The 16,548-nt window shown below is 37.8% G+C and overlaps 2 protein-coding genes across 2 annotated transcripts; one reads left to right on the top strand and one right to left on the bottom strand.

Annotated features, from left to right (window-relative positions):
- Positions 1-530: 530 nt before the first annotated feature.
- On the top strand, positions 531-10,541 carry LOC149841608 (branched-chain amino acid aminotransferase 2, chloroplastic-like). Its single transcript, XM_089998579.1, has 10 exons — positions 531-788; positions 3,292-3,368; positions 4,224-4,398; positions 4,851-5,027; positions 5,113-5,244; positions 7,502-7,600; positions 8,216-8,332; positions 8,868-8,963; positions 9,376-9,488; positions 10,084-10,541. Exons 1-10 carry the CDS (start codon positions 738-740, stop codon positions 10,199-10,201), a joined length of 1,155 nt encoding a protein of 384 aa, XP_089854705.1. The 5' UTR covers positions 531-737; the 3' UTR covers positions 10,202-10,541.
- A 2,153-nt stretch (positions 10,542-12,694) lies between these two features.
- On the bottom strand, positions 12,695-14,410 carry LOC149841607 (transcription factor RAX1-like). The gene is made up of 3 exons (XM_090001092.1): positions 14,246-14,410; positions 13,665-13,794; positions 12,695-13,525 (listed from the first exon to the last, which is right to left on the bottom strand). Exons 1-3 carry the CDS (start codon positions 14,379-14,381, stop codon positions 12,802-12,804), a joined length of 990 nt encoding a protein of 329 aa, XP_089857218.1. The 5' UTR covers positions 14,382-14,410; the 3' UTR covers positions 12,695-12,801.
- Positions 14,411-16,548: the final 2,138 nt, after the last annotated feature.

Here is a 16,548-nt window from a genome sequence, read left to right as displayed (position 1 = left end):
ACAGAGCCAGAATTGGTCAAGGTTGCACTGCGTGCATGTTAAAATCCAAGTGGGTCTAGTTCCACACTGTCCTAATGCAAGTTCACTCTCATCAGTCATCCTTGTCGGTTACAACCATTTATGGCTATGATTAAGTGGTTATCTTTTGGGGGTGGCTGCGATTTTGGCTCAAAGAAAAGTACTCCCATCCCTTGGTTTAAAATACGTATGAAACTCAATTTGGTGAACCCAAATGAACGTCATATACATGGTGGGACAATGTTCATATACAGAAAATTTAACGGTGTTTACAGGTGGCGTGTGACATGCAGCTTCTGCGGGGAGAGTGACGTGGAAGAGCCGTATTATATTGACCTGCCGAATCCGTTCCTATCCTCAAAGAGAGAAAGGAACGGTCCATTCTTATAGGAAGAAGGGAGTGACGAATTTCCTTTGTTTTTTATTGAATTGTTTCGGGAGACAATTGAACGCATTGCATGCATATAAAGGGCCACAGCCATACAGCAACTAAATTAAGGGAACGAAAGATAAAGGCTCTCTCTATATTTGCGTTGCTAAATCTTCGTCTTGCTATTTTCGTCTCATCAATTTCCTTGATTGAGCGGTGTCTGTTCATTGTTCTAGTCATTTTTCATATACTTAACACCCTTTAATTGCAACCGAAGTTCTCTCTCTCTCTCGTTATTCTTCTTTTTGTGTGGTGGTGCTATCGATTTGATCACGGTCTGGCAAAGGCCATGGCAGGGAAGAGCATTTTGAGTTCAAGTGTGCTCTGGGCTTCTTTGAAGGTCAGTATCTATATCAATTGTTTCTCGTGTTCTTTGACCTTTATCGTTTCATGGGTTTTATGTTTCAGAGATGAAAGATTAAACTGTTAGGCAGAGAAAAAGAATTTTTTTAGAGGTTGGTTATACTTGAACTGCAATAAGCTAAGCTGGTTCTGTAAAAAGAGCAAATGAACATTGCTGGAGGGTCACGAACCTCCAATTGCCCCCCCTTTGATCCCTCTAGAATGTTTTGCTTGTCGAGGCTTGAATCGTATAGGATGTGGATTTGTTGTATTGCCATCGATTTGCCTGCTGCAGTTTGCTTCTCAGTTTGTATGTATTCAGTTTGTTTGCTCTGCATTCTGTTGTCTTACAAGTTACAAACATAGCAGCCTTATCATTGTCTTAGCATAAGATGATCCTGCCTTCATTGCGTGAGACGGGTACATGCATCAGTGATAAGCAACAAGTTCTTGAATCCAGCTTTTATGCAGAAGCATTTCTTTTGCATCGCCATGTTCAAGATTGAGGCTCCATTGAAGGATTTCTCTATTATGATATGAATGCTTTGAACCTCACCGAGGACATGGCGTTGGATAGAAATGATTGGAGGAAAAGGATTCATGTGGAAGACCCAAAATGAATTTCTTTTTTGGTTCATATCGCTGACCCCAATTGTTTTGGGATGAAGGCGTAGTTGTTGTTGTTGTTGTACTCTAGATGGTCCAATTTATTATAATCAGTCATTGTCTAATTTGTTATAATAAGATGACATTTTCTTTAGGAATGATGAAGGAGGTCCGTATATCTGGGCACCCTGTTATGAGAATTTCCGGTTTTTCGGTTTAGCCCACCCTGTTGCAACTTACAAATCCAATAAAAATGACTTGTAACCAATAAGAGCTACAAATTTCCCTTTTACAATTGTGTTTCTCTAAACTGTGATTGAGGATGGTTGCCTTTGGTGTGTAGTACACATTGATATATCACAGCTCCTTGTCGGCTTATTAATTTTTAAATGCTTAGATGTGGGACCCTGTAAGGATATGCATCTTGGCTATTCACATAATTCGTAAAGGCCTCTGCAAAATTCTGTCCTTCGGTTTTGGGTCAGGGCATAATAAAATTCATTAAAGACAAAAAGAAATAAAGCTGGGACCAGCAAACAACGGTTGAAGCATTACATGAGGTACTTTAGAAATATTCTGTTGCCCCAAGTGATAATCGGTGCAGCAACTGCCATCCATACTAACTGATCAGTTTTATGACAATGTTGCACTAGTGTCAAAATTTGTTGACTTGTCAATAGGCCAGAATGACAACCATATGTTATCAAGCTATCATTAGCTTTGAGCTATGATAGTCCATAAATGATGAAAAATAAAATGCCTATTTGGAAAGGGAAGTTCTTTATAGAGAAATCAATCATATAGTGAAAAAACATAGTTGAAAAAGTGAGGATACATATATTGAATTGATAACAGGTGGTGTAAATGTCATGGACAAAGTGGATTTTGTAATGTGTTTAGTTCAACTTCTTTTGGTATAAAGAAAGGTGTAAACCTGTAAACGGAATAGGTAATTGCTATATGGAATAGGTAAAGCATGTTGTAAATGCCATGAACAATTTGTTACATGCTTATTTCAATTTTCTTGGTATAAAGAGTGCACAATGAAATATGGTTGCATGAGAACTAAATAAAAGAAAAATGGTATCTCCACTTGAACAGAGGATTCTAGGTTTATAAGTGGATGAAATTATGTATTTAGCGGTGATACCAGCCACAGAAAATGCAGGTCATTTGTAAACTAGGTAAAAGAATAAAGATCACACATAGACTCCATCTCTGTTCTCATTAAGTTTTCTTGGTAAATGTGCAAATTAGTACTCAATATTTGCTGTTCGATATCAAGATCCTATTTTCTTCAACAGTTACGTAGTTTACAGTCACAACTTATTTAGTGATGTTAGGGTAGGTGATATTTTAATCCCTGATTCACCATTAGATTCCTGGTTTTTATGTAGAATCATTTGTTCCTATATAAAGGGAATAGGTGAACATTTAAGGTCTATGACAAAGCCTTGAAATTTGTTAGCTTCCATCTATTACTTCTGTTATCTTGGAGTTCCTATTGCTATGATTGAGTATTCAGTCTTTCTCAGAAATTCTGAACTTTTAATGCATTTGTGCTTGATTATTAGACATATATACATCAAGCTGCATTTAAGCTTTGGTTCTTGATGTTTGTATATATTCCTGGCAATTGCCTGCTTGAGATCATGAACTGTGTCATGTTATCATATCCTTGTCATGCATGTTTGTTTTTTTGGGGTATCACAAACTGTATGTATGTTAAAAACCATTCCACTTTTTGCATGACGATATTAGAGAATAAAAGAAAACACTTGAGTATATATTAGTTTTCATGGTCTGCTTCCTTCTCATTGTGCTGGTGGGAACATACTGTTGAAAAATGTTCAAATATTTCCTTATTGAACTCTTTTATTTGTGATATTTTGCAGTGTAGAAATCCTGCACCCTTTACTGGTTATCGTGCATTGTCTTCTTTGCAACCAAGTTGTGAAGCAGTTGCAAGCAGGTGAGTTCGCTTTTGAAGAAAAGCTGTGCTATGAAGTGGGGAAAATTTAGTGTTCAAAATAATGCTTGCTTTCACCTTCATTTACAGTAACAAGTAGATTGTCACAAAATTTCCCTGTTATATGACCTGAATATATTTGGTTTTGTCCTTTGTGGACAATGCAAGCATGAACACTATGTTAATTTATAACTGCAACTGCAGTTTTTAACTTCTGTATATATCAATGTTTTATTGAGAAAGTCGAATATATAGTTAATAAACTTGATGTTAAACATAAGCTCCTTATCATGACTTTGAGAATAGAAATTATGAACTGATTGAAGTTACAGGTCCAGCTTGTAAAAGAGTTTGAACCTGATATGCTGTCAACAATACATTGCTCACAAAATTCTGTTTGCCTTACCACATTAGAGACTTGCAGATTGAGACTGGCATCTTGGTAAAATGATGTAGAGTTGCTTTTGTTGCAAGATAACTAAGTAATAAAGATTAAATGAAAGAACCTGTGCAGTCTGCTTTGTATGATGACAACACGGGCTTCTGGCATGGTAGAAAATTGTGATGTATAGAAAAAAAATCCTAACAAAGGACAAAAGCAGTTGGTCTGTTAATCTTACAATTCATTTGAGTCATGTTCACTTTTTCTGCTATAGTCATATCAAGGTTTTGTCTGACCTTTCCATAAAAGGTTTACTTCTTGTTCACATTTCACAATATGTAATTGCATATGGTTGAACATATAGTGAGGTAAAGGGACGTACATTGTATGATACTTCAAATTTTTATAATGGTGCAATTTTTTGGTATGTTATGTTCAGTCGTTATTGTTACTAACTCCAACTTTGAATTTGGCAGGGGGGATGAGGATGCAGTTGACATTGATTGGGATAGACTTGGATTTGGTCTTGTAACAACTGATTTTATGTACAAGATGAAGTGCTCCAAAGAGGAGAGTTTTTCTATGGGTGAACTTGTTCAGTATGGGAACATTGAGTTGAGCCCATCAGCTGGAGTTTTGAATTATGGACAGGTTAATAGCTCTTCATCTTGTGAATGATGGAACAGTAAAAAAGGAATTCTCTAGCAAGTATCTATGTGGTTATTGTATTAACTAGGCTTCATGTATCTTTTGTATTTTCCTGTCTACTATTTATTGGTAATGGTGCTGTTTCTTTTCAATATGAGTGCAATATCATTTTTTTCTTCTATTAGAAAAGACTCGAGTGAGCTCTTCGTTATTTATAACTCATCGCTCCTCCTCTTCTCTCCCTATGTGTGTGTGTGTGTAGTAACAGTGGATCAAAATATATAGGCAAATTAATGTAAAAAAATGAAATATTATAAATAGATATCCTCAGTGACACATGTTTAGTTTTGGAGCTCTCCTATTTTCTAAACCAATCAATATTGGGTCAGTTTTCCATATTTTCATTTTATTCAATGTATCCTTCTATTTTCATTTTCTGAGATTCAATTATGCAGGGTTTATTTGAAGGCTTAAAAGCATATCAGAAAGAGGATGGCCATGTGCTTCTTTTTCGTCCCAACGAGAATGCTTTACGAATGAGGATGGGAGCAGAGAGGTTATGCATGCCATCACCTTCTGTGCAACAGTTTGTTGATGCTGTAAAACAAACAGTTCTTGCAAACAGGCGTTGGGTAATTACTGTTGCTGTTTTTGTATGTTTTTTTTCCTTTATCTGTTTCAATACAAAGCATTTGTTACCTGTTACATTTGTTACAGATACCACCACCAGGCAAAGGTGCTTTGTACATTAGACCATTGCTCATGGGAACTGGTGGCCTTTTGGGTTTAGCGCCAGCGCCTGCATGCACATTTTTGGTTTATGCATGTCCTGTTGGAAACTATTTTGAGGTAGAGTCTAATTTTCTTCTTTCCAAAATTCATGTTTGTAAGTTCCTCATTTACAGATGTCACTAAAAACTATAGTTTGTATTTCTGTGTGACAGTTGTTTTGCAGAAAGGAAGTTACCTACTGGTCCCTAATGACTTATCTTTTCCTGTCTGTGATGTTTCCCAATTTTCTTGTGATTATTATGTCAATGTAGACCAAATGCAACTTCTACTATTTACCTTAGCTAACTGACAGAGAGAATTCATTCATTTTTAAACCCTGTTAGCAACTGTTTTACATTGGGAAACACGTTGGGATCTTCTTCATGATTGAAATTGGCTAAGATTCTGATTGAAAAAAGATTGTCTATTTTTTCATTTTTTATTGTTTATCATTTTGACATTTAGGCTGCAAATGTGTTTCACAGTGCTGTAGTTCTGGAAAGTTGTTTTTTTGCAATTATGCATCTTCAGTTCATTGCTTATGTATCACCAACTGATGAGTTGCTTTTTGCAATTGTGTATCTTCAGTTCATTGTCACCGAGTCAGGAAACATTCTCTGCAAACATGGATATATTTCAGAATCTTGCACCTATATGATTATATATAGTGACATGATCTAATTGGCTTCATCATCAGTTTATTGGCTTCTTGTGCAGGAAAAAAGACATGCCAACTTTTGCATGAACAATCTTTTGCAATTTTTTGTTCTGTAAGTTGAAGTGGGAGGAATGACATGTGTTTGGCATTAACAGAGGCTGAACTGAGAAGGAAATTTGAAGAGAAGAATTGGAGATCAGATTCTTGGAGAGAGAGAAAGATACTAGAATGAACGAGGAAAATCTTATCTCTTTGTCTAGAAAATCTACCACACATCTTGATAAATTTTCTATTACTATTAAGCTGATGAAAAAGGAACCATAGTCTGCTATGTCACATGGATACGGATGCAGATACAGGGATACAGCCATTTTTATGAAGTTTTCACTATGCTTGGTATATAAAGGGATACAGAACGGGAGACAAAATGAAGTATCCATGTGACATAGATAGTCGGCCTTAATCATGAATTGTGGTGTGAAGCATAAATTCACTATGTCAAACATAAATTTTGGTGTTAGGCAACTGCCTTTGCATCGTTTGACTGGTAGAATGAATATAAAAGTACACGCATACGATTGGCTGCAATATAAGAAATAGGAGGATCATTGCAATGCAGCACTTGCAGTAATAATCATTGTGAGAATGGGAAGATCACTTTAATGTGATAGATTTGGATAAGGTAGTAAGCATGGAAGATGTGCCCAAAGTACACATACAATGGGATCAATATGGTTGACAATTAAGCGGATCACACCTGTTGGGGAACGACCCTACCGATGAATCGAAGAAACAAGAAAGAAAGAAAAAGGAGAAAACAACCACACACGAAAACAAGGATTTTACGTGGTTCGGCGAAAACTGCCTATGACTGCACTGAGCCTTCTTTTATTGATTGGGATATGCAATACAGAGGAGGATGCCTCCTTAAATAAGAGGAGTCTACAAGTTTTAAAATGAGTCTACCAGTGTTATTGAACATGACAAGGAGTCTAGGGTAAAATTACAGAACTACCCTCCAAAAAATTCGCAGAAATTATGGATTTATATCCAGTTAGGAAACAGGCTCCACATTCCAACAACACCAAGTTCTGACAATGAATTTCTCTCGGGAATGACTTCTTTTTTCCTGTAGATGTTTTAGTCAATAAACTAATATGCTAATCTTATTTTAGTACTTCCATCCGCCACAACTTGATATTCATTTGTGCCTTTTGTACTTGAAATAGTGGCAGCGTAATGTAGGATGGAAAAGTTCACTCCATGGGACTAATTTCATTCCATAGGCTTTCTCTGGATAAACCCTATATCAGTCAGCCAGTTTTTCCTATTATTCCTATTGGTTTTGTAAAAATTTCAAGCACCAAAAGCATGGTTTCTAGAAGCACATTTTGTTACTTCCTATAAGAACTATCCAAGAAAGGAATGGAACTTTTCTGAAACACTGTGTGCTAGTTTTCATGGTTGAAAAATATTCAGGGTGTTGATGAACAGAATGTACCATAAGTAATCTGATATTATTTGTAACAGATCTCTGATTGCTAAACAATCTTATGATTAAATTACTGTATAAGTTCTGTGCTTTCCATTCTTTAGAATGCCATCTTGGTTTTTACATTGCCTTTGGTAACCATGGATAACTAACGAGATGTTCTTTAAACTTTTTTCTCTTGATAGGAGGGTTTAGCACCCATCAACTTGTTTATCGAGGAAAGTTTTCATCGTGCCACTCCTGGTGGGACTGGAGGTGTTAAGTCAATAACCAACTATGCACCGGTAAAAGATCTATTACCTGTAATGGCCGCATATGCATATTTAATGGCAATGTCTTTGATGACTGGCTTGCAAGAAAGATTTGTAAATTGCCTCCTTTTAATAGCAGTTTTATTTTGCTCTTGATTGGACCATGTCTGTAGTTGTGTTTGACAGGGCTTTTTGTTCTTCCTTTCAGGACTTTCTTGTTCATTGTAACAGAAGTACTTTCTTGTGATATCCAAACTTTTGATATATATTTTAAGGATGGAAAATGCATCATGGTTGTCTTCTTTGTGTATTTAGGTGGTGTATAAAAAATTTACATGTAAAACCATATGAAAATGGGGTTCCAACGATAATAGATAAAGGTGGTGTATTCAGCTCATTTGTTTTGATAAGGCAAAATGAGAAGGGAACATTTTAAAGTTGACATTTTAAATGCTTTTTTGAGTTTCACTTGATATTCAGAAAGGAACGAAAGCATTACAAAATACATGGTCTAGCTCTGTACTTGTCTCTGATTCTGACTCTATTAATACTATAGTCCAAAGAAAATAATGAGGGAAAAGAAAAACCATGATCTGCTTGATAACTTGGTGTAACAAAAATTTATACAAAGTCGTCATCCTTGTGCAGGTTCTAAAGATAATCAGTGCAGCTAAGACGAGAGGCTATTCTGACATCTTGTACTTGGACTCTGTCAACAAGAGATACATTGAGGAGGTTTCTTCCTGTAATGTATTCATAGCGAAGGTAATCCAAATATCAAAGAAGTTGCAATTTACTGCAAAAGCATACACTTATGAAATTGCACACAAAATCACGTGCAAAGCCTCTCAAGGATATCATCAAAATGATTGTAATCTAAAGTTTAATAAAAAACTTTTTATTTTGGGAAGGTGGGGTTTTGGGGGAGTTGGCAGTTGAGGGAAGCTCTATTATGATATGACAGTTTTAGGTCAGTCAGGTTCAAAAAGAATGACAGAAACATCCTTAAATAGTTTAACTGGCGTGCACTTGGAAGTCCAGCCCTTTCAATCTTTGACTGTATTTGAGAGGAAATATGGTTCTTCGATGACATCAAGCTAAGTCAATTGTGTTGATATAATAGGGCCATTTCAAGTTATTAGGGTCGTTCAGTATGGGCATGCAGAATTGTGGAAGCAGTCACCTGTATATAACTGTCTCACGTCCTTCTAAGACGTGTCTAGTTTAAATGCATGAAAACTATTACTGTTGCTTCTGAGGGAAAAGTGCTCAGCCTCTTCGTGTTATCTGCCTTTTTCAGGACAATGTTATTTCAACTCCACCAATTCAGGGGACTATTCTGCCAGGAATCACACGAAAAAGTATCATTGAAGTTGCTCGCAATCTTGGTTATCGGGTATGCTTACTGATGAATAGGACTGCACTATGTCATTCTCACCACACGAAACAGCATTATTTGGAAGTGCAATGTTTTGATGATCTGTATTACATGTGAAGTAATTTTTTTCTTGATCCACCGTGCTTGCTTAGACATGAAAGTTGTTCTAAAGTAATGCTTGTGTGAGATATTTCTGTAAATGCTCCATTTCAAAGAACTTTATATCTGGTTTCAGGGGTTTCATTTGTTTACTAGCTAGATTTTTTTGATTGGTTGAAGTATGATTCATTTATCTGCAGTGTCGATCACTGTGTGACGTGAAATAGCGCTTTCATATAGATGTCTATGGTTTCAAAACCTTTTAACTGGTTTATATCTCCTCGATTACTCATGGACTGAGTTGATCAATAACTCTTTGTATCTCACACAGGTTGAGGAGCGCCCTGTACCAGTTGTTGAATTGATCGAAGCTGATGAAGTTTTCTGTACTGGTACTGCTGTGGTTGTTGCTCCTGTTGGCAGTGTCACTTATCTTGGTAAAAGGTAGACGATTCCACAAAAGCTATTCTGTTTCCTATGTTTTGCTTCCTTTTACACATTACACATTCAAATAAAATGGCACTGGCACCATGTTGCAAAAATGTTTTTGACGAGTTTCCATCCATATCTCAGGAAAAAATCATGGAGTATTTACTAATTTTCTCTTGATCATGTTGTGTTGTCGAGAACTAAATATTTGAGGTTATAAAATTTTTCTCCTTCCACGACTGGTACTCTAGAAAGATGAAGGCACCCAGAATTTTCAATATCCTGATATATATATATATATATATATATATATATATATATATATATATATATATATATATATATATATATATATTGGGGTTGGAGATAGAGATAGAGAGAGGAAATCGCCTATGATATTTTTTTTACATCTAAGATCATTATACTTGATGAGATGATGTATTTCCATTTGTTCATTTGTAAATTTTCCTTATTTGATTTATTCATTTGAAGGTGTATCTCTGGTAGAGCACATGGGAATACTGTGATAGGATGACTTATCCTCATGATTTCAAAATTGAGTAACATCTCCATTCTTGGTTGAGATAAGTTAATATCCAAGTATTTACAGGGTGGTATACAATAATGGACATGCTGGAGCAGTAAGCAAGCAACTTTATGCTGCTCTCACTGATATCCAAACGGGGCGTGCAGAGGACAAAATGGGATGGACGGTTGCTGTTGATTAATCTGAAGATTGGAGTTGCAGCCAGGAAGACTTTGTTGTTTGGCATCTTCACACATGAAAATTGTTACCGAGCTCAATTTCCGTAGAGGGTGTCCTCTAGGCAAACCCTGTGCATAAAACCAAAAGAAGAATGTATATGTTTGGCCAAAATTGTGCATTTCTACGTGCTCTGTTATGGAACTTGGGAATGCGGGGGTTGATCAAGAAAAATGTTTTTATGAATTCCACATCAAGGAACTCAAAACCAATGTTCCTGTCGTGCCTGTACACGATAAATTTGCTTTGTAATTACCGATCCATTCCATGCATATATCAGAAAATATACCTAGTTTTTATCTAAATCCGAAGCAAACAAAGGATATCATTTAGGGTTTTTTGCAAATTGGTCCCTGCCTTATTGGAGATTTGCAAAATAGTCCGTGCAAGATGCTATTTTGCAAATTGGTCCTTTCATTTTCATTCGCCTTTGCAAAATCGTGCTTGGAGTTAACAGCCGTTGGTTTTCCTGACAGTAACTGTTAAAGGCATGCAAATTGTCATTTCTGCCCTTTCCTGACAATTTGCCATATTAACATTTCCTGACAATGTTCCAAGACTTTGAAATTGACATATTAACATTTTTAAGAAAAAATATTTTTCAACTAATGGCAAAAATAATAAATTGAAGAAACAAATGTAGCAAATTATACAGAATATAACTATAGTGTTGTCATAATATAAAGTAGGAATGCATAAGGGTGGGAGATCTATCTAGGTCTAACTTAGATGTTACTCATATTGTTTGATCCGAAAACATACTTTATTTGGGCAAGAAAAGATTAGGTTTCATCAATTCTTGGTAGACCTTGAAATGGTGAAGTTTAGACCCTATACAAACCCATAATTCTCTTTGGATGTTTGAGTTAGACTTGGATCCAAATCTAGACATGTTTTCAAGAATATGAATATAGTTTTGGGCCAAGGTCTGACCAAACCCTTTTTATTTCGTATGTCATGGGTAGGGCTATCAACAAGTTGGGTTTGTATTGGCGACCTGACTGGACCCGACCCAAATTCTCAGATATGGGCATAAAAATAATGTGAATATACGATGGTAACGAACAAGAATAGCCTGTTCATTTATTCAGCATGCCATATGAGTAACAAATCTTTACTGTTCCAGCAGTTTGACGTAAAATGATCATCTGCTTTGCTGGCTTACTACTCATTTTTTTTTTTAAATAAACGACGAGGTACGTGGCCCCCACGACCACCGAGTACGTGGCCCACCTCTGAAAGCTACAGGCACACCCATGCCCCAGCATGGTTTGATTCTGCATCTTCAACTCAATCTCTTCACAACCACACCACTGGCCACGCGGGCGATCCCTGCAGTGGTTACTACTCACCTATAGCTGAATACGTGACAAAGAAACAGACACAATCAAGAACTCAACCAATCTAAATTGTTGTTTTATCTCATCGGTTCTTAGTAAACAAACATTTCGTCAAATTCTATATATTTCATCTCCCTTGCACTCAGAAAACAAAGTTACAACATGGCAAATTCAAGGAGAAAAAACAAATCTTAACATCCAGTCATTAAACATATTTGTTGGTGCTTAATTATTGGCCTGACATGCAGCACAAAAGGACATGACAATGAGAGACCTCAGTGAGAAGATTTACAGCAAATTAAAACAGTGGGATGATGGCAAAATTAGACCACCTAATTAATTATCACCAAAACCTGGTTCTTGAAATTTCCAACTAGTAGCAGGAATGAAAACCGTTGAGGAAATCCTGGTTTGATTTGGGCCCTGCAGAAATTCGTTTAATTTCAATGGTACAAATTGAGAGAGTACGGATTAATGAATATCCTATTAATGCCACAGTAATGCTAGTACCGACCAACACACAACCATTCTCAATAAATAGCCAACCTTCTGTTTTCTTCTGTTTCATATATCATGATTAAAAGCTGGAGGTCCACTTGGACCGATATCTCAGTCAGGAGAATGCGGGTTAGGACAACAATGCGAGCATCGCAATTTACGGATACCCTTGTCTTTTTCTTCTTAAAAGAGGCGCAATAATCTTGTTTGAGGAAAAGGATGAGTAGTAGGAATTGAATTATGGAATCTTTTTGCGCAACAGCAGCAGCAGCAGCACCACCTAACTAAGAAGGCAGGGAGGGACCATTCTGAGTGTACAGAAATGAAGACCAAGACCATCCAGATTTTGAGATCTGAGTCATCCTATCAACTTTTATGAACAACCAAAATGAGTAAAAAGGCTCTTCTGACTTCTGATGTTATACATCAACTATTTCATACTCTGGAATCCCGTCAATTTGGAGAAGACACACAAACTTTGAGGAGAAAGCATCATTCTTCAATCCTTGCTCGAACCAAAAAGAAACATCAACCAAGACTACAGAGTTTTTAAGTCAAAGAAAAGAACGAACTTTGACACAAACCAGTCAAAACACACCACAACTGAAATGAAACAATAAACCGAAAAACACAAGAATTCTACACTCATTAATCTGGTTTTCCACGCCTTCCATCTCCACTGTAAAATTTACAACACTCATGTACACTGTCAATCCATATCATAAAGCTATGACACATAGTAATTTGGTTCTACGATGGAAGGTGGTACCAACCCTTGCTTCTGTGACAGATGAGGAAATTTAGATGCACAGAAAATAGACGAATTGAAGTCGGACCAATTGGTGTTTAATAGTCCTTGCAGAGAGTTCTTTCCCTCAAGCACTTGTATGTTGTTGTCAACAAGAAGACCAACAGAAGACCCCTCCTCAAACATGTTGCGCGTGGTGCTCTCCAGTTGATATTGGTTCATCATTGGCGAGTCATGATCCACATCATTGATAGAGCTGGAGGCTTCAGTGAAACAGAAATCATTGTTCAGGCTGCCATGGTTACTGTTGCTGTTATTGCCTGTGGTGCAAGATGAGTAGAGCGGTTGTTGTCCAGGGATTCTTGTTTGGTCACATTCATCAACATCTGAAACATTTGTTCCAACCATTTTTAGCAATGCCTTGAATGAGTATTCTTGGTTCAAAGTTGGATCTTGGCTTTGACATGTGATGGATGGTGGAGATGGAAGCGATGGTTGAGACCAAGAAGAGTTTTGCTGTCCAATGCTAGAATATGCCATGAATGGGCCTTCAAAACTATTTTCATGATTAATAGGTGGCAAATTCAGAGCTTGTAGTTGCTCCATTCTTTTATTTAATAGCTTCTTCTTCAGCTTGATGTTCCAATAATTCTTGATGTCGTTATCAGTTCTCCCGGGCAATTGGGATGCAATTATAGACCACCTGTCCATGCCCATAAGAAACATGCATACATGTCAATGACAAATATGAGAGAGATAGTCATGGAAGAAAATTCACCATCACCATTTAACAGAAATGATAACAAAAAGAGTTGGAACTCATCTAGATTGATGAAAACTACCTGCTTCCAATGCTTACATAAAGTCTACAAATGATGTTGTCTTCCTCCTCCGAGAAACCACCATGCCTGATGTTGGGTCTGAGATAATTCAGCCATCTCAGTCTGCAACTCTTCCCGCATCTCTTAAGCCCTATAATGAAGGAAATAATTTGTTATCATATCTATTATCCTTCATCAATAAAGAACAACGTGCTTGACCGGTTTTTTCTTCCTTCTTTTCTAGGTTTGGTCTAACCATCTCCCTCTTATTCATTGATATAGAGAAAACATTACATGAGAGTCAAATACCGACAAAGACCACTTTGTTCCTTGATATAAGGTTGTATAAACGCAATAACATGATAAAGAACCATCTGAAAGCACTGATACAAGTATTTCATTTGGTACTTTTTTTTCAGTTAATTGAGATCTAATTAACAAATATTTTAGACGAGATTTAGTTAGTTCGAGACAGAGAGCATTTCGTTCATTGATATAAAAAAAGATTTTCATGAAAACAGAGCGAGACCATGTAACTCATGGCAGATTGATCGAGAGGTGCTGATTTGGAAATTTGCTTAATTCGGTTTATGGCAACTCACCAATCTTCTGTGGCAAGGCGATCCAATTTCCTCCGGTACCATGCTGTTGGATAAACTCTCTGAGCATGTTATCCTCCTCAGGAGACCATGGCCTTTTCTTGACATTAGCTTTGTCACAGCAGGGAGCCCTTCCCATGGCTTTGTGTGAAGTACAACTGGTTTGTAATTTCTGGTGGGTGGGAGAGAGATGAAACAAAGAGAGAGACGATGGTGTTGGAAGTTTATAGAATGGAAAAAACAAGGGAAGAGAGCCAAATCCAACACATGAATTTTTAATACAAGTAGCTAGTCCTAAAGAGACGGGGGTGTACTGCACAAAAGAAAAAAGCAGGACAGCATTAAAATATGAGCATTTTCAAATGAGAAGAAACAGTGCAGGAGCAAGACTCGGGGGTTCTTTCTTCTTGTCTTTCTTGGACTAGAATCTAATCACCGAATTCACCACCTTAGTTCCTACCAAGGCTCCGTCCCCACCACGTGTCGGCCCTCGGTTGATGATGCCCGAACTGTTCGATCCCGAGACCAATCGCCTGTGAATTGTTTAGTAGTACATGTTGGTAGAAGACATAAGATACCATGAGGCAACTCTCATGGGAACTAGCATAGAGGGCTTGTTGAATTATTGTGCATGAAGACTGTAGTCATGCAAGAAATATTGGCGGCAGGAACTTCAACAATTGAAATGCAATTGCATTTCTACAATCTGCAAATGTGAATTGGCTGATAGAGTTTGTAACAATAAATGATAGGAAATTGTCTTTAGCTGATCAAGCGTTCCTTATAGGCAATGGATTGATTGAAACATCAATTCCATAAGACATTGTCTCAATGATTGATCGACTTTTATTTCCAATCATTCAAACATCTTCCATCTTAATTCAACTGCTACAGAATTATATTGACAATCGAACTTGCAGCTCCATTCAGAATTTCAGCTTCACTGATGATTTTCGATGCTTTGAAGTAAATTCAGAAATCTAGCATTCAGAGCTATGTCAAGTCAACTGTATTAGCTTTGTAGCATTTCCATATTACAATCTTTGATTGACGATCTGCTGCAGACGCTCCTTAATGAAGAAGACAACAATAAAAGAAGAAAGGAAGAGGTGATGAGTGGCATGAAATCCTTTGATTAAGCCTAAGCTTAATCTTTGGCCAATCCTCACTCGGTGAGGCCTACTCTCAAGAAGAGAGTCTTCTCTCAAAGAAAGCCATGAGTTGGCTTTACAGAAAATTCCCAAAGTGAATCAATAATCCCTAAATGTAAGCCTCAATGGCCTATTTATAGGCTCAGCTAAAACTTTCCTGTAGTGTGCCAGTCTGGTCAATAGCTGACCTAGTTGGTCAACTTTGGTGTCCTATAACTCTCCAATCAAATTTCTCCAGCTCAACAAAGCCAGCATGCTTGCTGACTCAACGCTCGCCTACTGTGATGAAGCGCTCTATCGCCCACAAGCCGCACGCGTTGATGTTACTTGCTTGCCTCTCGCGTACCCCCCTCCAAACTTGCGCCTCACATAACGCCTGCCCGCCATGCGCTTATGCACTGCATCACATGCTTGCACGCTGCATCACGCACGTGCGCTCATACCTGCGTATCGCGCGCTCTCACCCGCGCATCGTGCGCCCGCATGTGCACCGCACTTTCGCGTCGCCACCTGCGCTATGCACTGTGCGTTTGAGCACTGTCACCCATGCGCTGTGCAAGATCCTTCTCGTGTGTCCTGCGCTGTGAACGCCCACACATCACCCTGCGCCTGGCCTTTTTGCTTGCACACTGCAGCCTCGGTTCGCCCTGGCTGTGCCCCTGCTCGTGCGCCTTTCAACTCACTTGATGTCTCTCGTGCATCACCCTCTTAAGCATGTCTTCCTCGTGTGATATGCCTCATTCATGCATCGATGGAAGCCCACACTGCTTCCACTGCTTCAGTGCTTAGGCACTCAAAATGAGTATCATATCAATCCACCATGCTCCGTTTCGTCTTGTCCTCAAGACGTCTTTCAAACCTGTGGGTTAGGGCCCTCCAACTTTATGCTTTATTTTCGGCTGTCACACTGAACCGACTTATTTGACTCTACTACTTCTACACAAGTAGCCAAAAATTGTCCCTAAAAATTCTTCAACCTCCGGGGTCAAATACTTGGTTTTGCCTTGTCTTATGCTTCTTTTCTTCATAATATGCATCTATGTTTAGAATTTCATAATTATGCTCCTTTGCCTTTCCAGAAAGTGTGATTGCATGCTGCAATATGGCTATCACGAGCTGATACCAATTGATATTCAACTTCTTCACACTTCTAGC

This window comes from Nuphar pumila, chromosome 3 (genome assembly GCF_984573655.1).
Source record: "Nuphar pumila chromosome 3, dmNupPumi1.hap1.1, whole genome shotgun sequence".
Taxonomy (NCBI): domain Eukaryota; kingdom Viridiplantae; phylum Streptophyta; class Magnoliopsida; order Nymphaeales; family Nymphaeaceae; genus Nuphar; species Nuphar pumila.
Note: the sequence above shows the minus strand (reverse complement) of the source record. Positions and strands in the feature narration are given on the sequence as shown.

Bases quoted from the DNA above. Each gene is read 5' to 3' on its own strand.
- LOC149841608 (XM_089998579.1), top strand. From the start codon at position 738: ATGGCAGGGAAGAGCATTTTGAGTTCAAGTGTGCTCTGGGCTTCTTTG. The intron at 7,601-8,215 runs GTAAAAGATCTA...ATCCTTGTGCAG, and splicing joins CAATAACCAACTATGCACCG to GTTCTAAAGATAATCAGTGC. The intron at 9,489-10,083 runs GTAGACGATTCC...AAGTATTTACAG, and splicing joins GTCACTTATCTTGGTAAAAG to GGTGGTATACAATAATGGAC.
- LOC149841607 (XM_090001092.1), bottom strand. From the start codon at position 14,381: ATGGGAAGGGCTCCCTGCTGTGACAAAGCTAATGTCAAGAAAAGGCCA. The intron at 13,795-14,245 runs GTGAGTTGCCAT...CCTTCATTATAG, and splicing joins CGCCTTGCCACAGAAGATTG to GGCTTAAGAGATGCGGGAAG. The intron at 13,526-13,664 runs GTAGTTTTCATC...GGGCATGGACAG, and splicing joins TATGTAAGCATTGGAAGCAG to GTGGTCTATAATTGCATCCC.